The 22,283-nt window shown below is 40.6% G+C and overlaps 1 protein-coding gene and 1 long non-coding RNA gene across 2 annotated transcripts in view; both read right to left on the minus strand.

Annotated features, from left to right (window-relative positions):
• The window catches only part of LOC145455353 (uncharacterized), a 167,720-nt gene that overhangs the window by 39,191 nt on the left and 106,246 nt on the right, over positions 1–22,283 (minus strand). The window lies entirely within an intron of this gene.
• LOC145456382 (alpha-(1,3)-fucosyltransferase 7-like) lies at positions 1,970–21,837 on the minus strand. Its single transcript, XM_080334458.1, has 4 exons — positions 18,215–21,837; positions 14,127–14,343; positions 9,611–9,836; positions 1,970–9,551 (listed from the first exon to the last, which is right to left on the minus strand). Exons 1-4 carry the CDS (start codon positions 18,519–18,521, stop codon positions 8,904–8,906), a joined length of 1,398 nt encoding a protein of 465 aa, XP_080190584.1. The 5' UTR covers positions 18,522–21,837; the 3' UTR covers positions 1,970–8,903.

Consider the following 22,283-nt stretch of genomic DNA (forward strand, 5'->3'; position numbering starts at 1 on the left):
CTCCCTCGAAATGTCATGAAAAAGTGAGCGCATTGTACCGTACTTTTCAAGGCATTGTTGTCCGTACCTATAGTGTCGCAAGCCTTTTTTGCTCTGCCGAGCGGTTTCGAATTAGAGTTTTTTCGCGTACCGGTCTACGACCAAAATGCTCAACATTGAAAGTTTATTCCAGCTCTTACAATACATGATCGTTATTCAGTGAGAACCTTGGGCTTGTTTTGTCGATCATGTTAAAGCGCAGCTGGAGATCTCGTCATTTCGCGTTAAAATAAGCACGCAAACTCGGCTCTGCATCGTATAGCCTACCAAATTTGACAAATAAAAATGCCCAAGGAGCAATCCGTAATATGTGGTGATTTAGATAGATCAGTTCAGGGAATAATGAATTCCCGTCGAATCTAGTGTTTCACTATTTTCGGGCCTGTAACGTAAACACTGACTGTTAACGCGCAAATGGAAAATACCCGTCTTGTATCAATTTACGCACAGTGGGGTTCTGGATATCTGGATTAATTCCAGTGTGTCATCAGTTTCGAATCGATATACCAAGGAACGCTACACCAGTGTTGCCACTTGATTAAAGGTCGGTCGGCAACGAAAAATTACGTTTGGCGCGTTGGCTCAAATTTGGCGGATTTTACTATAAAATTATTTAACAATTGAAACTGATGTAAAGTCGCATCGCTCTCCTCTAGTTTTCGTTCTAACCTTGGGTATTAGGATTTGCAGGCCCATGTCATCATTTTAGTGGCTTATTGCCATCACAGTGCTTTTTTCGTGCCCCATATTCTAGATCAGGGGTCGCCAACGCAGGCCTAAGGAAGCCTGCAAGGACCAGATGTGTCGCCCGCGATTCTGTTCTAAAAATGAAGTAACAGCTCTTATCAGTGAGCTTTTATATAATGAGATTGATTTATGTAGCTGTTTTTGTGTAAATCTCACTAACATGTAACTTAGTTACTCCCGCCATTTACCCGCTTCAATATTTTACTGTTTTTTTTGTCTGTAACTCGTAAGAGAAAACTTTCTTCTTAAGACAGATAGAAACATGATGTTTTGGCAGCTTTTGAGCTATATATCATGACTCTACGAGCAGTGGTTGTCGAGTTGTGCAAATTTACCCCCTCGTGCGCAGAAATTGGAGGGTTGCCGGCTGGAAAATAGGAGCAATTCCCTAAAGTCAATTTTTATTGCAGTTTCAGGTCATTTGTCGGGATTTAAGAACCCCCTTTTTCGATTAAAAAAAAAGTTATTTCCACTCCACTCTAAAGTAAAAGTTCACAGGCTGTTGACAACGTATCATTTTTGTGTTTTAGGTGTAATTTATAAGCATTTTGGTAGAAATCGAAAATAGTTGGCTCCTTGAAGGGGCATTTGGCACATTTTGGAGAGCAATTTGGCTCTTTTGGACCACCTTTGGCAACCCTGCGCTAGACTGGATGAGATGCGATCGCCAATAACAGCAACACCGCCTCAGCTACTGCCAGCAACACGCATTTTCTAACAAAGTGATTAACGTAATTATTATAAATCTCTATCCGTGATCTTTACCGCTATAATTTCGACTCCGAGCCTTCGCTTAACTTGCAAAAGTATATACGAATATTTCGCAGACCACTAACGAAATGCTCGCGAACCGGCACCGGTTGCGGACGACAGGTTGCCGACAACTGACCTAAACGATTATACAGAAGTAAGCCCGTCAACTTCCTGTAACAATTCAAAATATTGTGTCATTATGTTTGGGACTTTGTTAGAGACCAGACAATTTAATACAATGTTTACAACATGACATTATCCACTCGGATGCTGCCAGTGATAGTGCGGCCACTTCTGCCACTGCCAAAACTACAACATCATATTCTCCGTATCATTGGTAGGGGCCCGAAAGGGGCATGGTTGTGCAAATGTGGAACCAACAAGTCGCCACTCAGAATATTCTATGTCCTAAACATAAAAGATAGCTAAATTGCTAAAATACCAAGGACTTATCGTCTACTGTACCTTAAAGGTTTCTGTCGGAACGACACTAATTACCCTGAAATTCCCCCCAGATATTTCTCGAACATTCTAGCTTGATAAAACGTCCTCAGCATTCCTACCGATCTGAATTATCAGGTAATCCAAATCATAATTTACTCGTACAACTACATGGTAAGGAGCGGTCAATTGCATATGGTGTGGTGATATTTGATCTATATCTGCAATGTTTAAACAGATCACTTCAAAATCTTGAGTCCCCTTCATACGATTCAGGCCATCGCGGGGTTTCTGAAGCTCACTATCGCAAAAAAAGATATCATGATATATCACAGGACGATATCATGATGACATTGGAATAATATCACGTCATTATTAATCTACTAACTACTTAATCGGTCATTTCCTGCTTAACGTGGAATGATGTTATGTTTCATCGAATTTGTTTCCACATGATGCAACATGGCATACTCTCATTGCAACTTGCAACTGTGTAATCACCATGATGGATCGCTATGAGCCAATCAGTGCGACTGCTGTAGCTTTCAAATGAGGTCAATTTTATTAAATTTGAGCGCTCGGGTCGTCATCTATGGGATTAGCAATTACGTTGCCGTTTCATGCTATAAAGCAGGGGTTCTCAACTTTCCTTGTATTACGGGCCGCATTTTAACAGGAAAAGACGCTGCGGGCCGCAGAACATTGTTACCATGTATTTGTGGGCTACTATTAAATTGAGGCTACTGTAGCATATTTACCAGCCGTATACGCCTATACGGGCATTTAGTGCATTTTTGCGCATTCTAAAGCATTAATGGAGAGCGTTTGTAAGTTTGCAGTTGCTGCTTTTTGTGAGAATATGTATCTTCCAGCGGCGCAAGTAAATCCCTTCATGGAGCGCGCATTACATCCGCTTCCAGGCCGGCCTATGCACCTTCAAACCCTTCTACCAGAGAATCGAACTCTCTGTTTCAATGCGTGAGTGAGTAGAGTATATTACAGAGGCCATTATCATTGAACTCTCAGTGATATGAGAAGAAGTCATTTCTGAGCAAACCAATCTACCCTTCTCTTTCTTTCCATGGCGGGGCTTTTCACCGATAGTTACAGAAGTCAGTTTTGTTAAGTTGATTGTTTTCGCTAGTCCCCGCACACGTTTGCCCAGCCAGCATTTCCTCTACAAATATGTCCACTCTGATAAAATGCACCCCGATAATTAGCTATGCAATGTCTGTGGAGTCGGTGGATTTGTCCAATGCTAGGCTAAAGTCGGCTACGCGGCAACGTGTTTCGGAACATTCGATAAAATCTTGACTGACATTGCTGTTACGCTTTTGGTCACGGTGGAATCAGACAACTGTAGCTTCGAAATTTGTCAGGTGATGATGTCCTTGTTGCTAAGTTCCGGAAGCGGCAAATATTCGCACAGCATGTTAAAGGGGCACTGCGCTCTAAAAATGATGTGGTCTCAAATTGAAGGTAAAAACGAACAAAAATTTTTGGCCGCGGCCGTTTCCTTCAAAACGCCACCGTAATGGGGCTGCAATTTATTGAAATTTCTACAAGACCAGCTGCCTCGGCTGCTTAACCCGTTACATGGCACGATATCTTCACCGTCGCACTTGCTCGACGCGATTAGGCAGTCATACTGAGAACAAATTTTAGATAGTTGTCAGCCGATGTTATGAAGGAAATGTGTCTAAGTTTCGTTCTCTGCGTGACTGCCTTATCGCGTCGAGCAAGTGCGACGATGAAGACATCGTGCCACGTAACGGGTTAAGCAGCTGCGGCAGCTGGTCTTGTAGAAATTTCAATAAATTGCAGCTCCATTATGGTGGCGTTCTGAAGGAAATGGCTGCGGCCAACATTTTTTGTTCGTTTTTACCTTCAATTTGAGACCACATCATTTTTAGAGCGCAGTGCCCCTTTAAGGTTTTATTGAAATCACACCTTCTCTAGCAGATTTCTTGGGTTTAGCGATATTCGAAGCTATTTTGATTTTAAACGATGCGTCTGTAACGGCGTCGGCAATTTCAACAATGACTCAAAATATGGATTGCCTGACTGGCAGGGCATGGTATGGTATGGTATGGAAGTATGGTATGGTATGGATCGATATTTCGGTATGGAATATGGAACAATGCAAGTATGGTATGGAATGGAAGATTTTAATCTATGGTATGGATCGAGATTTCCATACTTCCATACTTTGGTGTTTTATACATTTTATCGTGCAAGCTTCAAGAAGCGTACGTTGTTCGCTGTTCACGGAATATGATCGCTTTTGTTATGTGTGAACGTGAACTATTGAACGCTGTGTAGGATCAAATACAAGCTTGTGCAACGGTTTTACGAGCACTTGGAATGACATGATTTTGTGATGTAATAATCACAACAGTAATGTTGATCCGATATTATATTGAGTCTAGACACGACGTCTCCGAGCATAGTCTATCATGTGATGCAATAATTGGTAATGTTGGCTACTCCAACTACCTCATTCCTTGAGTGACGAGAGCTTATACAAGCAATCATGATGCAACGTACTTAATGCTCAATGTGATTGATATATAATTACTAGGGCAAGTTTTTGTTGCAGTTAAATCCGCGGAAAGTTGCATATATTTATTTACTTTTGACAAAAGTTGCAAAATTTGCACTAAAAGACCACATTTTGCTCGGTTGACTAAAGAAAAAAGGTCAATTTACCTGCTCAGCTCCCGAAATACCCGTACTTCGGTGCTGATTTACGGTGCTTCAGTCGAATTTGGCCGTGTATTTCACCAAAACCGAAAATACTTTCATGAGAAATCGAAAAAGTTGCAAAATGTTGCAGAGTTGCATGAAAAAAATGGACAAAATTTGCAAAAAGTTGCACTATAAGATTCCTTCAAACAGCTTAAAACAGCATTCTACATATCTTACGAGTATTTAGGAAGCTGCCGGAAGCTGTAAAATAAGTTGCAAAAGTTGCAAAAACTTGCCCTAAAATTACATTTCTTCTGAACATTATCCGCACATTTATATTATTTACATACCGAGCAATCTTATTGGTCATATCTCAAACGCTCTCGCATTAGGATTACAGATCAGGGAGTGGGGTAGATCTAGTTTGAAATTCTCGCCACACTAACCCCAACCAAATACTGTACTAATAATCACGCAGATCGCTGCAGTATTGATCGCCTGCAGCTGGGATATATTATGGGTGCGCCTATATTATAAATTATTTTGCGAGTATTTACTTCAAACTTGCATGTGCCTCATGCCAATGTACCGGAAATCCGATGATATCTTATGGAGCAGGGGCGTGCAACTTCTCTAGTCGGCGGGCCGGATATAGGAAAATTAAGTACTTGGCGGGCCGGATTGCTGAATGGATAAATTATTCGCCCATATATGCAAGGAATATATCGTATTTATTGATTGTATTTTATCGACAGAAATGTCACTTCAAAGCCATTTCTCGCCAATAATGAAAATACAATGTGGATTTGAGAACAGCATTGTCATACAGGCGCCGCCATGTCTGCTTCTCTCTGATCAACTAACTCACAGTGCAATCTTCAATTAGGATTTCAAAGCGTTTGATAAGCCCCTTTACCTAAAATGTACCAAGATATCAATTCATTAGGGTTGAGTACATCGTAAATGCCGATAATGCAAGTCTTCTCGCCTCGAAGGACCTAAGCTCCACTCTCGCGCAGTGCGCAGACCTATATAATAACATGCAGTCACTAAAATTTGATGTTTAGGCAAGTAGTGGGGAATCTCGGCAGATTGGGGCCGCGGGCCACATGATCATGTAAGACGGGAAACTGTCCGCGGGGCGGACGAAATCTCGTTGCGGGCCGTATGTTGCCAGTCCCTTTGTTGACATTCCTAGATAACAATCTGCTGACTATCTCATTTTGCTCGCGGACGCTGCCGAGTATAGATACACGGCACGTCACCACTGTGAACTAAACCTCACCAAAACAGACTCTGTAAAACTATTACCAGGAGTTAGATTCGCATCATGGCTAGTTTAAGCAATAACGACATCCGAAATATCAATAATATAGGTGCTAGAAAAGGTACTATACTTATGATATTGAAGTATTTGAAAGTATGGAATATGTAGCCTATCAAGTATGGTATGGAACAATGTTGGTATGGTATGGAAAATTGCAAGTATGGTATGGAGAGAGTAAGGCAAGTATGGAGTATGGAAAATTCTCGTTCCATACCATACCATACCCTGCTGACTGGACACCTAGCTAGCAACGTTTTTCTAAGATCAGGCGGTCTATGTATAACCTCAGAAGAAACTACCGTGGTATAAATTTAAGCTTCGCGCTTCGTTACGACTTACGATCGGTTTTCCATTTATCCGAGAAAGCAGATTCATAGTCCCACACAGAGTTACAAACCCAGTTTTCGCTGTTGAATTTCCCCTTCCTTGTTCTTGTTTCTGCTCAAACCATTCGCGGTGAGTAAAACACACGCGGTGAGTGAAACAATCTTTAAAAAATGTACTACGTAGCAAGATACTATTGAACCTGAGTCCAGCCGGATACCGATTCAAAACAATACCAACCTAAACTCGAGCATATATCAAGAAACCAGAACACGTCAAAGAATGAATATTCAAACGAAACAATGACGGTGCGATAAGATAGCTAAGTAGCTAAATTAATATGTAACAATACCGTGCCAGTAGTAATAGCTTTCATAATGAAATATGTCGCGGGCCGCAAAATAAACGTCTGCGGGCCGCGGGTTGAGAACCCCTGCTATAAAGCGACAACAAATCTGCGCATGTAGCATCACTCGACCGTGAATCACGTCACGCGCATCTATCCGTAGGTTAGTTAACTATACATAAACAATCGCATTTTACTGCTACATAAAACGTCTTGTGTACCGGTATAACCCGTAAACTTTTGCGAAAGATTTATTGCACGTCATACTGCTCTTGCAACTCTGTATAGGCCTACGACATCGCGCAGAAAATATATCCCTAACCTAGACAACTTATTCATGATTTCATGCTTATGAGTTGATGTATTGTTTTCCACGACATGATCTTAGTTTTGATGCTGATGCGCGGTTGGAGACTCAGTGATTGATCTCGATGGCTCGGTACACAACATACTACAGTCCACAAATTCTGGAGTATTTGCTGGGCCTTACCGAAGCCGGAGCAGTTTTGTTTTGTGGTACTCATGGTGATTGTCGACTACTATGGACAATCGACATGGACATTTACACTAGGCCGGCCGATATCCTTCATTTTTATTCTGTAACTGCCGACTTATAGCAAGGCCCACTCCTAGGCTTTTTGTAAGACCACGCTTACGCGGATGAGGTGGCGAGGATGAGCCTAGATAAACCTCCAACACTCAGGTATTGGAATTCAGAAGTCGACCTCGGTCGGACTCGAACCCGCAACCCACTGGTGTTGCAGTCGCGGACTATACCACTGCGCTATATCGCAACAAGTCTGAGGCTGAGCACTGAGCAGTGAGCACTGAACACTGAACACCCACCACCCGACCAATACAGTCGCTCCATATATTTGTAAAATGATGACAATAGATATTCACATTCACTAAAGATTCGTGGTAGGCTAAATTACCGCGACCATATCAACACAATAAAGAATAACGAACCATCTAAATCACGGGTGTCAAACATACGATTTCATGCGGACCGCGAAGCAAGTTTGAGTAGATTGAAAATGCTTGGATTTATCCAACAAATTTCTATCAAATGTTGAGATTTTTAGTAAGAAGTACTTTCATTAAATAATCCCTCAAAACAACTAATGTTGAAGGCGGCATAGGCGACATTATAACCTTATCCGACAACAGAATTGCGGTTTCGGTTAAGTCACCATGAAGGAACAAGTTAAACATTGTTCAAAGTTTTATGAATAAATGGGCCAAAAGTAGGCCTAGTTATTCACAGAAACGAAAACGCCAAGGCGGATCCATTATATGCAGGTTACATGCAGAATATGATAGTTCACAAGAAATCCGTAGTGGCACCGCCGTATAACTTCTGACAAAAAAGCATACAAATATGTCAAGTTATATCGTCGCTAAACCAGTGATTTAGCGGTTTATAACTGTATTCAATCGGTCAACCATCGTATTTTCTTCCGATTCTGTTGCTCGCGAATAAATTTGTTGCTAGAAAAGAGCCTCTATGACCCGTAATATAATGTAATAAACGATTTTGTATATAGACGTGGTAAGGAAGTATTAAAGTGAAGACAAGGGTGAGGATATGGAGGGAGTATTTGATGATTTGACTGTCCGGCCCGCGAGCGATCAAAAGGTTTGAATGCCACTCGCGACCAGAGTCGAGTCGAGTTTGACACCCCTGACTAAATAATTATAATTATACAGCGTTCCGCTCTAAGTCGGAATTAAGATTGGTCACGAGAATGAAGCAATCACTAAGGATATAGTGTTTCAGCCTATAACTAACAAGAAAGTAGATTCATGTTCTTATGAATATTCACAATGGCGTGGATTTTTACGCAAAATTTTCGAAAATGAATATAATATTTGACAATCCACGGTTGATCTCAGTTTTACGTTGAATCCCCGTGATGCAGCGAACCTACCACGGTTCGTTTGGAAGCGTGAACCTCTAGATCCTAAGGTTTGCCTACCCAATGCGAACGTGAACGGAACATTCGCACCACTTAGTTTTCATACATCGCACACGGTCTCAGGCGCGAACTATGGGAATTCAGATATTGGGTATATATTGATCGCATATATTTCTCGGGGTGGTCTTCAAAATACAGACTATCATGTTACGCAAGCGGCGGGGCATGGTTCACGTTTGTAATGGCAGTTCCACGCAACCTACCAAAGTCCTTTCCTAACCTGATACAGACTACGATCTTGTTAGGTTGCTACCAATTCCTACCCTGGTAATCTCCGATTCCACAATACCATGTCATCGGTGGCGTTCAGGCACGCATTATCGTTAGAACCAAGAAAAAAATCCTTGACTGATGGCACTTCGGTTGTTGATATATTGCCTTCTCGCGCTCTTTGGATAAGATGACGGCAAAGTATGCAAAGATTGCTGAAATCGCTGGAGATCGGCGGACTCAATATATCGCCTGAAACGTCAGCCAATCTTTCAGGCGATCTCCATTTCATATACTCTAAATAAGCAGAGTCATTTTTGTCTAAATACTTCAGATAATCAGCCAAATGTGCGGTGTCATTAAATTCCTCCGCTATGATATAGGACCCTTCCGGTGCCACTGCACGGTAGTCTTCGGCGGTAGCGCCCCAGGCAACGGGCACGAGTCCCTGGAGCAAGGCTTTCGACCAGAATTTCTCGCTGATGTAGTCCTTGCAGTGATATGAGTTTTCGAACGAAAAGAAAAATTTGTATGAGCTGATTTTCTCTGAATAATCTTTGGCCGATAACTCGCGACGAAAGCATCTCCCGTAACAGTCAACAGGCATTAGATCCCGGAGGCTTTTGATTAATGATATCCGCTTCTTTTCACTTTTGTGACTGGTGTGACGTGTTCCACAGTTTCCGACGATGGAAATCTAAAGTACCAAGTGCAGCTTACCGGGCCCCTGATAGTATTCATCGATATTTTACTCACAGCAGTTTTGTTTTTCATTGTCATGATATCTTTTAATGATAATCCGTCTTTTTTCACGATTCTCCTGACATTGTCCCGGGTATTGTACGGCGTATTAACTTCCGAGTCTCTTCGATATGTCATTGTCCAATTGAAAAAGCCCCGTCGGTAATTCATATCCATGTTCCCCCTGGCAACATGGATAGGCGGTTCCCTGCACCACCAGATGTAAAGTTGGGAGAGACCCCTGAAATAGAAAATGCGTTGTGCCGTTGAACATGTAGGAAGTGGTCATTGGGCGGGGGTGAAAGGTTGAATCACTGTGGACGTGGAGGTGAGCCGAGCCTAATAAATCCGCGGAGATGACGAAGATATTAGAATTGAGAACGAGCGGGACCGATTGGTGAGAAAGCTCCAGGCTGCAAGACGTCCGACAGTTAACAAAGACTATGAACCAGGGGTGTCAAACATACGGCCCGCGGGCCGCATCCAACCCGCAAAGCAATTCTGAAAAATGGCTGAATTACCCAGCACATTTCTGACAAATGTTGAGATTTTTAGTACGAAATAGCCTATATTGTCATTTAATAATCCCTAAAAACACAAAACGTTGAGTCTGTTCATATGCCACAGTATAACCAGCCTACAGCGATGTTGTGTAATCACCATCAGAAACAAGTCGCTGCCATTGACACACAATTCCGAGAAGAATAAACGTGCACACTGAGCTCAGAGTTTTGTGGAAGAATGTAGGTATTCGCAGAAGTGAAAACACCAGGTAGAAACCGGTATATGCAGGCTACATGGAGAACATAATTGCAACAAAAATATATATTTAAAATATTTGTGGACGCACTTCATTTACGCTGATGATGACAGCTCCTCAACTTCCAGAAACACCCGAATAGCAATATAATAACATAGGTTCAAATTTCAACGTTTACAGTTAAATCTCGTGTATTCCTCACAACGCCTACACGGGATCTTTGTCAGATTACGACCAGAACAAAGCAATCATAACAATATACCAACGTATATCGACGTTAAAGTCACTGTTTTAGCAATTTATATACCTATATTCAACCGACCAATCATCGACAATTTGCCAACTCCATTGTTTGCAAATAAAAGTGTTGATGGAATAGAACCCTATGATTCGTAGGTTGGATAATTAAGTAGTCAAGTAAGTGGACCACACGGACATGGATTTTGAGGTAACAGTTTGGAATTTTTTGACTGGTGCGGCTCGCGAGCGATTTCAAGGTTTGGATCCGGCCCACGACGCAACTTGAGTTTGACACCCCTGCTCTAAACCAGTGGTCCTTGACCTTTTTTTTCCTGCAGAACCCTTCTCGAAAATTGCCTATAGGACTGGCGACCAGGTTAAGAAACACTGCTTTAAATCATAGGCTTTCAACCTGGAGGTCGTGAGTTGAGGTCGACCGAATTATCGAGGCCAATATTTGAAACTTTCGCAATTATCGATATCGGCTTCTGAAGGCCGATATTTTATATATAAAAAATTCAAAAATATTAGAAATTCAGTGCTCCGTGTTCTCAATCTCAAAAAATCGAAGACGCAAAGGGCGGTACGTGTCTGATTTACCCTTGCAGGACGAGTTTAACTGGGTGAGAACGTAGAGAAACTATGCTACCCACATTACAATCTACCTCTACTGGAATGATCTGCAATTCTGTATCACATTTTGCTTATTGGATTATCCGAAATTTCAATGAATATGCACAATTCAGCAATAATTCTTTTTAATTTCAATTTTCTCGTCTGTTGTTCAGCTTTCTGTGGCATTTACAAGTGCCATCTTGCCTAATATATAATATTTTTGGCGAAGTGATTCTCTGTTCCTTCCATATTAATATCGGCCTATGATATCGGTTATCGGCCTTGTGAGTGCGTCGATAATCGATATCGGTATCGGCTGCAAAAGTCAATATCGGTCGACCTCAAACCCTGAGGGAACCGACCTGGTATCAAATGATATAAAGACAATATTCCTGCTTGTCGAGAAGTTATTTTGATAGCGCAAAGGATGTGTATTTATTTAATGAGCTCGGAAGTTAGATCAGACGAACGCAGGAAAACGATGGTGTCTCTCGATTGGAGACAGACAGCACATCGGCGAGTTTCCACAGTGTTGATTGACATATAACGCTATTTTAGTTGTATTGAAATGACTCGCATCCGTCACTGCTGCGTGCTTGATCTAGACGCCAAGAATCGGTATCTCGCGGTTCCGGAGCCGCATGCTGCACTGTCATACCCTGTAGCGGCTCTTCGTACTTTTGGAACGAAACGTGATTTTTCTTTTATCGACAACATTATAGCTCATCAACACCGTGGGGGGCCAATATGCGGCTGTAGAAGGAAATTTGTGCGGCCGTCGACACGTAATTCAATTAGTATGTGTTGGCGGCCATCGACATGCAAATTGAATTTACGGATTTGACTTCCGAATTTGTGAAAGATTTTAATTATTCTTGAAATTTTCGTTCCAAGCTGACTTCATTTTTCGATTTTAATAAAGTGGTCCCATTTGCAATCTGAGCCCCACAGTGCAGATAAGAACAGTTTAGGAAAATGATACGCTCTATATAGAGGTACCGTATGATCCTCACGAAAGAAATTTGTTTCTGGTAGGTATGGGTGATTCCAATATCTTTCCACTATAGCGTCAATCGTGATGGGAGGTCAAGACATAACAGCATGCCACTAGTTACATGACTAATAACAATTGGCCAACCCGAAGATGCATCACCATTTATAACTTCCCCTTCAATTTTCGAAAACACTAGCTCCATCAACTCTATACCGGTGAATCTGATCACACTGGCTGAGAAAGGATAAATATTTTATAGTAATAAGTGGAACTACCAATCTTATGGACGAAATTCATTCGTGAATATGAAACAATATTTGCGTATCATCATCATATCTGCATATCAAATCATAACTACTCATAACATGACCATTCGCGATTTCGGTGCCGATATGAAAAAACAGATTTGTCCGGAGTTCACCGGAAATGTAAATGGACACTGGACATTTGAACAATGAACATGGATATTTGGCGTCCAGTTATTGCGGCCATGCCCTGGAATGCGGATGTAGGCTATATATGTAATCGCAATGCGGCCGTGAATAGCATAAAGGTTGGCCACCGCTGATTAAGACAGTTCAATAAACCTTTACCCCAAGTGACACTATAGCCTAGCATTGTTACGGTTGCGCAATCTTGAACTTCTTTACAACATTGCATCATCAAGTGATTTTGGCGTACCTCGAGATCAGCAGTGCGTTTTCGGGCTTTCTTTCTGTGAGTCGCTATGATCGACTCATTTGAGGCCGGATATTATTAATCCCTAGTTCACAACACAAACATGGGCTGCTCGGAATTATAAAAGGAGTCGGTGCGATCACGGGTGCATCTGAAATTCTCTTGAGGTGAAGTGCTATGACTAGACGATAATTTAAATTTTCGGAATCAGTGCGACAGAGTAGCTTTCGTTTAAGATCAGTTTATTAAATTTCGCGTTGAGTTTGCCAGCTATAAGACTACTGTAACTGCTTAAAGAGCTTCTTGGCGGTGCAGAACTTCAATATATAATTGAATAGAATTCAATTAGTATTAAATTGTAACTCTGAACGAATCTATCCGCAGGCTATAGTTATCTATACTGCCACACGGCAGCTAAAACCCATTATTAGAATTATTTTAACCTCTTGCTAAACAATTCTTTTATTTCGAATATAATGTTTTTCAAAACAAAGGACTTCGTATCTATCTATAGAATAATAAAACAATAGAATTTCTGCAAATGGCCCAAGCCTTGAAACCTTGATTGGCCATAACGCAGGTTCACAGCATACAAAGCGTATAGTACATAAGTTACGAACGTTACTGGATGCAACATATTTCCGAAGTCATGATCAACCCGCAACATTGCTACAAAGTGCAATGAAATGGATATGGTCGACAAAATACCCGAGTACTTTTTATTAGGGTTACCATTCGTCCTCCTTTACGCAGCTTTTAGAGCTGAGATAAATGATAGATTCGAGTGAAAATGGGCATAAATGACGCTAAACAGGAAATTCTTGGTTCGATCGATAGCGACGACCTTTTTTTTTATTGTCAACACCACCAATTTTAAGTAAAAAGTGCGTAAAGCTGGAGTTGAGCGAAAGTGATACCTTTTTTAAGTCATCCCACCAAATGTTCAGTAAAAATAGCGAGATCGCCTGCTTTCAATTCTCTTCAACTAACTTTTCTGATTTGGTAAAAGTGTCCTATTATCCCGATTCCAAAATATGGTAACCCTACTTAATGTGATGGACAACAGGCAGTAAAATCTTTGTAAATCACTCAAGTACTCGTTTTGCCCAGTCCTAACTATTAGTCAAATTCATGGAGGATATATGACAACTCCAATACATCCATGAACTGACATCATATCCTGTACATGCGTATCTACGTAATCTCGCAATTTATCGCAAACCATACTTGTAACAGCACCGCACCTTTTCGGAAAATCCGGCGGCAGCCTGTTCACGTCGGCCTCTATGCAGTGTACAACCACAGCGTCGCTTCTCCGTATTTCCGATTGCTCATACGTGTATTTGCAGCCGCAGTGGACGTTTGCAGGAGGGCCAAAATGAGGTCTACCAAATGGTCTTTCCCAAACAAGTATCAACGGAACTTCATTCGATTTGATTGTGGTGAAATTGTAGCCGTGGCCTGGACAGAAATCAGAAAAAATAGAATTATACGCGATATAAAAAAAAAAAACTAAGTCGATCATATTATTTCGATTTGAAGTTGCTGTATAGCAGGGGTCACAAACTCAAAATCCGCGGGCCACATGCGTATACGTATGTTCTGCGGCCCGCGACCTGATTTGAAATTTCGCAAGAACGCTTAGTAAAGCATTTTGAAATGCTGAAATTTCTTTCAGTTTAAACATATTGTTGTTGTCGTTGTCGTTGTTGTTGTTGTTGTTGTTGTTGTTGTTGTTGTTGTTGTTGTTCAAAGTAAGCTTTTTTCCTGTGCCCAGTATCACTATTCCTCACTAGCTGATACGGTTTCGACGATGGTGATATCATTCCATGGAGGAGGAATAATTTGCTGGTAGATGGGCATATTGCCTTTACGTGCAATGCCCCACCACTGCCAAGACCGAGATGATTAGAAAACAACTCCGGGCTACCAAAAAGACCAATCGTTACGAGGAGATAGTTTTCCAGCGAGTAAACCTTGTCTAGCGAACCCCAATATCGGTTCTTCAGTCCAGGGGTGGCCAATCTGCGACTCAATTCAATCTGCCAATTCAATTATTCTTGAAATTTTTTCGCGCTAACGGCGGTTCAATGCGTGTTGATTTTCGATTTTAATATAGTGGTGTCCTTTGTAATCTGAGCCCCATAGTACAGACGCAAACAGCAGAGGAAAATGATGCGTCCCATAACGAAATACCAATTTTTAATCGTATTCTCCTCATCAAGAATGAGATTTGTCTCTGGTAGGCTTACGTTTGAGGTCAAGAAATAACAGCATGCAATAAAGGGGACCGATAACAATTGACCAACCCAAAGATGCAGGACGGCAGTAATAACTTCCCTACATTTTTCAAGATAACCCCTGCATCAACTCTACCGGTGAATCTGATCATATGGACTGAGATAGGATGAATATTTGATAGTAATATGTGAACCTATGTAAATATTAATGACGAAATTCACTCACGAAATTCACAATGTTTTCATTCTCTTATCTCTAACTACCGCTAAATTGTATTTGCATTGTAGCCTATTTCGAATTGGTCCATGATACTGTTTCTTGTTTTTATTTTCGTTCGTTAGTTAATTTTATTAGTCTGGAGTTCACCGGCAATGAACATGGGCAATTTAGCGTGAGTGCTGGCTGTTGAGCATCCAGTTAGTTAAGTACGACTATATGCGTTTGAATGTGGCCGTAGGATACAGCAGTAATCGAAATGCGGCCGTGAATGGCAAAAAGGTTGGTCACCCTTGCTTTAGTTGCTGAAGAGTGTTGTGAGGTTGCCTATCGTGTGCAGCTCATAGTTTATCATAGAATGAAAGTGATCATCACAATATTTTTTGTTGTATTAGTATCTTTCCAATAAAATGTTATTTCTTTTGTGGTAATTATGCCCGTCGCCCATGCTAGAGTGCACAGCGATGTACTGACGTACAGTTATCAAAAGGTGGTTGCTCAGCGTTGCCTATTTTTATCTCGATATTGAGGTCATGCGGCCCGCGGCCTTTACGAATTTTTAGAAGTGGCCCGCGACCCATTATGAGTTGGCAACCTCTGCTGTATAGTAACTACGGAGTGTATATAGCCTTGCTTCATTAGATAATTTGCACAGCCAATGCGTAATCAGTAGAGCAAGTTTTTGTTGCACTCAAATCCGTGGAAAGTTGCTCCCATTTTTCACAAAAGTTGCAGTAAAAGGTTGCCTTCATATTTCACATTAGTTGCAAAAAAAGTTGCATTTATGGACAAATTCCTTGAAATTATTTGGGTATGAGATACTCGAATCGATCCGTATCCAAGGCACTGTTGCAAAACTCAGTGTTGGCGACTTCAACAAAATCAATAGCCTGAGAAAATTGACCCAGTGGAATTATAATTTTCGGCGGTCTAGCCGGAATGAACGTCAAATCAGAGAGGACCTCGAATTTAAACGACAGTGAAATAATCAAGCGATCCATTTACATATTGTGCCAATTAGTTTTAGTAAAAAATTGGTTGCATGAAAATTCGAAAAAAAACTTGCAAAAAGTTGCATGTCAAATCGAAAAAAGTTGCAAGAAGGTTCATGAAATATCGAAAAAGTTGCATGAAAAAATAGAGAAAAGTTGCATTATAAGATTCCTATAAACAGCTTAAAACAGCACCATACTACGTAACTTTCAAGTATTTAGGAAGCTGCTGGAAGCTGTAAAAAGTTGCAAAAGTTGCAGAAACTTGCCTTAGTAATCAGATGTAAGTTCTATCGATGTCAAGCAAAATTGCATCAGTATATTCACAATGTATACTTTATATTATAAGAAGAGAGGGTGACTTCCCCTCCTTTGCAGCTATATCGTGGTCACGCTTATCGAGGACATGGATCATTGCTGGAAGACATGGTCATTAATAAAGTACTCCATTTCTGTTAGATGTTCTACTCAAATGTTCGTGTTCTTTTTCTATGATACTGTATACTTACATTTCTATACTTGAAGAGATTTTGAATTCAAATTACTTCTTACATTATAAGTTTTTTTTTCGATGGATACTGTTATTAGAAATATTCGTATCATTTTATCAGTTATATTCGTCACAACCACCTGGCAATACAAACTCTATGATACGGTTACCACATCAGTTTCGGAGTGGTTCGTCCTGATGTTTCGATTTCATAGTAGCATCATTCGTTCTGTGCTAGGAATCAAGATATTGTAATTTTGAAAGTTTTCACCTGCTATTCAGAAATCACGTAGGCTACTGCGAGAGGGGATCCGGTAATACATATAAAAGCAAATCTATACATTTAGCCTTTATACCAGACCAATGTTTTCATTTTCGACTTCTAATTGAGGTAGTGTGACCTTCCTTTGATTGATACTTCCACTTGTATATTAGAGTAGAATACTGAAGCACTACTTCTAATACAGGGGTGGACAAACTACGGTCCGCGGGCCGCATGAGACCCGCAACACTGTTTTGCGCGGTCTGAGAAAGCCTCAAGAAACACTTTAGAAATATTGATAAAATGCGTACTAAAAATCACATTACGGTGGGCAATGGGCATACTTGATTGCACTTTTGCCTAATATATTTCAACATGATAATGATAAGTTATATTCTTACCATACTACTTTTTATTTGATTGATGTCCCGGTATCCCGACGTCGCGGCCCTTGCATTTGGAAGGTTTCAATTGCCAAACATCACAGAAAGTGAAACGTAAATTAAAGGAAAGGGTGATGTTTATTTTTGTCCTTGATGTTTTTGCGGCATATACACCGACTCATGATATCATACGATCTGTGCTTTTGCATACCATGAGTGCATGATGTACATACGCCCCTGGACAAGGAAGGTACAAATATAGCCTTGTAGGGTTTTCTGAGTCTTGCACCACCCCTCCATGCTATCCCAGTAATGTATGGGCACCAAGCGGGGAAGACATGGATACCAGTGCTACTAATCAGGTCTTTGGTCTGACCCGGCCGGGGATCGAACCCACGACCTACCGATCAAGAAGCCGGACGCTTCATCATTACACTATCTTGATCGGCATGACCTAATTCGGACCAGGAGTGTGATTTTCGATTGGCAACACGAGCTAGTTTATTACTTTTAGTGCTGTATTTGGAAAAGTTGTGGGGCTTTGCAAAAGAACTTCCAGTGCTTGGATGGCCAGGTCTGTATTCAAGCTTTCGAATCGGACTTTTAATTACGTAATAATTATAGTGCCCACATATGAATTCACTCCGGCTTATGTGAGACAAAATTATTGTGAAAGCGACGGTTAACGGTGAGTCGTAAGTCCAACAATTATTTTCTGATATAACGTATGGAATTGGAGAGTACATACCATGTTGATTAATCGGATATTCCACGGTCGCTTCGCTGCCGTTACTACGTTTTCGGGATTCGTCCGTTCTGACATACGACAGATTTGAATATCGCATAAGGTATCGTGTTATTGAGAAGTCGGGTTCCAAGAACATAGTTCCGATGCAGAAAATAAGTAGAACGATATAGCATAACATTGTGCACAGTAGAGACTTCATTCCGCTGTTATTCATGTGAGCAAACAAGTTTGACAAGAAATCTGTATAAAACGAATGAGTTCTGAACTTGTGAGCAGTATGCTGATCCATGTTAGAACATTGAAACATACCCTGTGTCCCTGAACACTGTAGCGGTGTAACCCGTGTTTCTCAGCCATTATAGCGCTCGTACTCTTTTAGATTACATGAAAACATATTGTACACCCTGTCCGCAATGGTCGGCGAAAGTATATAAATTTGTAATAATTGGATTTTATCCCAAAATATTTTTGACTCATGTGCTATATCCATGCATTGCAAACAGTCTTATAAGCAGTTTCGGGATAATTCATGGCTTGACTCGAGTCACGTTTATCAGGTGACTAGACTAGACTTGACTCGAGTAACTGCCATGAAAGGACCTGACTTGACTCGGACTCGACGCATGAAAAATATGAAATGACTTGCGAATCGGTGTCAAATTTTCAAAAATTAGAACGTGTCAGCCGCACTGAGAAGTGTCCACATCATACATACTAATCCTTAATTTAAATCATTGGTTCTCAAGCTTTTCCCCTCCAGCGCCCCATTCAAAAATTGCCTGGGTCTATGTTAAGGTAAGTGGGTAAGTGGTCGAAGTCCGGTGCCGGGTTGGGACTTCCTTATTAGACCACTCGACTAGTTCACGGTATAATTGTATGTGCTATTTTCGGGATCAAATCCAGGTTGTTATAACAACCATCTGGTACAGCCTACGGGACAGTCTCATAGGATTTGGTTCGAGATCGATGTACAGATGCCGAATTCTCCTCGGCGATTGGAAGTACGGGGAAGTTAATTGTATTGGGTTTTGTTATATTGCTTTGTGTGACTACTAAATCAAATGAGAATGTGGTAGAGATTTGCTGCTCACATTAAATGTAGTACTGCACAAAGCTCTTAACATTAACATGAATGGGGGTAACAACACTAAGCAGTTTCATCCTTCATGATACGATGAAGAAATATTCTGATGGTTTAATTTTGTAGCTCTCAAATACAAGTATATTCAGTTAATCATTTTGGCCAAAAAGCTTCAAAACATCTTCAACGTACCATGGGCATCACTCTCAAAAGTTGTGCGGTACAGTGCCTTTTCGATATCAACACGCAATGCGCTGCAGGATACAATATCTAGTTTAAAGAATGTTGTGGAAAATAAACCTAGCAATCAGTAAGTATCAGTTTAATAATTTTTCCATCATTTCAACACACCACAAAACTGCGATACCATGAAAATATAGGAAGGTGTCGAAACGACTAGGAGTAGCTAGCATGACGGAAGTGTTTTAACAGGGAATTGGCAATCCAAAAGTACGCCAAATTCCTTTTACATGAATTAAAACAAACCACCGCATTCATGGAAATATCGTCGGTGGATATTTCGCGATAAGCGCAACAACAAACGTTTTGATTTAACAGATTTTGCCGAATATTAGTTTGCAATGAGAACTCAGGGATATACAGAACTGTTGTTCAACTATATAATCATAAGTCCTTACTACACAATCTACAGCGAGGTCATTTTTCTTCAGCGCTTCCATACCTCCCCCTGAGCCCAGCGCCCCTCATTTTGCCCTCTGAGCGTTTCCACCCCCTTCGAAATTCAAATCACCCCCTGGGGGGCGCTGGAGACAAGGTTAAGAACCACTGGTTTACATGATACTATTCTCATATACATTTTCGATATGTTACGGAATTAGGATGTTGAATTAGAATCCAAACTGAACACATCGATCGATTTTAAAGATAGCAGCTGTATAAAGCCTAAAACGCAGTAATATTTTTTAATATTCAGTTGAATGGCTGATAAGGTTGGTCAATTTGATAACACGTTAGCCGGTTACGCAATGACTTTTCAGTCGGTAAACTTTCGTTATCTGATAAGGTACCACTTCGACGAATATACACCTTTCATCGAAGTATTTAAATAACAGCCTAACCTTTGACCCCATGTCGGTGTTTGAAATGCCTAATAAGCCTTGTAGTTTTGAGAGGTCGTAGATATATAACGAAGTAGCACGTTGCACGTTTGATGATTAAGACCGTCGACCGTAGAAATGCTGCATAACGATGTAGTCCTGGTCAGACATGGGGTAATCGCGATTAGTAATCGTAATCGATTACGACAATTACACCATTTTCAAGTAATCGTAATCGCAATCGATTACATTCGAAAAAATTCCAAAGTAATTGTAATCGTAATCGACTACTTCCCATATCTAATCGATTTCTTTGTGAAAGAACGATTACTTTTTATTTGTCCAAGGGCTATGACATAAACTGAACATTCGTGAAAGAGGAAGAAATATTTTTTTACCAGGTTAGTGATAGCAGAAACGTCTGGTTTTCAAACGCCACTGCTCATTATTACGTCAGAAGCTTTAGCTTCAATGCTCTTTATTGCGTAAGAAGTATCCATACAAAGTAAATAGACATTCGATATACATTGTAGTGCAGGAGTGGACAACCTTTTTGGCCAGAGGGCCACATGCGATATACGAACCATTGCACGGGCCACTTGAATGTTGATGACCTTTTTAGTCGTCCGATAGGAGTGAACCGGATTAGGTAACGGTGAAAAAAAGACTTATCCTACTACGCAATAAAATCGACAACTATTATTTCATGAAAACTCCTAGCTGCGCGAAGGGAGAAAAATTTCAAAGTTAATGAATGAATTCGGTCAATAATATTGTTACTTTCATATATTGTGGGTCGCGTCTGTTAACCGCTAGGCTCATTTGGCAAGGACAGGATTATTGTCGCTTGGACATTAGGGCTCTTCAAAAATGACTTTTTTTCTCAAATCGTACTGGCTACTTGATAAAATTGTTAGGTAACCTAATTTTAGCCTACATACAAAATTTGGTTCAATTCCAGCCAGTAGCTGCTATGCTACAGGAGAAGAAAGTTTCTATTTATTATATAAAAATAAATTCCAACCAGTAGAAGCGGAGTTACTGCCGTCGAAAAATTTTGATTTGAATAAAATAGTATTTACGGTGAGCACAACTATAATAAATAAACAAAGAATCGGTCACCGTAAATACTATTTTATTCAAATCCAAATTTTTCGACGGCAATAACTCCGCTTCCACTGGCTGGAATTGAACCAGGGGGTGGACAGAAAATTTTCAAATTTTTTATTATTTATTTTTATATAATAAATAGAAACTTTCTTCTCCTGTAGCAAAGCGGTTACTGGCTGGAATTGAACCAAATTTTGTGTGTAGGCTTAAATTAGGTAACCTAACAATTTTATCAAGTAGCCAGTACGATTTGAGAAAAAAAGTCATTTTTGAAGAGCCCTATTGGACATATCAATATCGAAGATTTCGGCGAACATACGTCTATCATTTTGTGCTAAGGGTATATCGCTGACGAACTTTTTGCGGGTGCAGACGCGAAAGCGCATGTTGGATGACAGGTTCTCAGATAATTGCGAATATAGTCAGGCTCAATTCTGTATTCTGGGCGTATTTGGGGTTACCCATACTAAAAGCAACAAACCGAATGAATATAAATGGCGCGAAGCGCTGAGTTTTTTTTTTAAGTGGCATAAGTCTACCTACTTTATGGTCATATATACGAAGATCTATGAAAATTGTGGCTGGCCCGTGGCTACGCCTATGCGTCGTAACTGATATCTTAGTCGTCAACATCCCAAATTTCGCGATCAGCCTAATCAAATTTTTGGGTTGCCCTTGCAAGTTCATAATGAATTACCTGGGTAATTTATTTTTTATAACAATACTAATTTCGAGGATTACCTCGCGGGCCACTCAGAACCTTCTCTGCCATGGATTGGCCGCGCTTGTTGTAGTGTGACAGTGAGAACACCCGCGGTGC

This window comes from Botryllus schlosseri, chromosome 14, assembly GCF_051294905.1.
Source record: "Botryllus schlosseri isolate E-star chromosome 14, Bs_hap1, whole genome shotgun sequence".
NCBI lineage: Eukaryota > Metazoa > Chordata > Ascidiacea > Stolidobranchia > Styelidae > Botryllus > Botryllus schlosseri.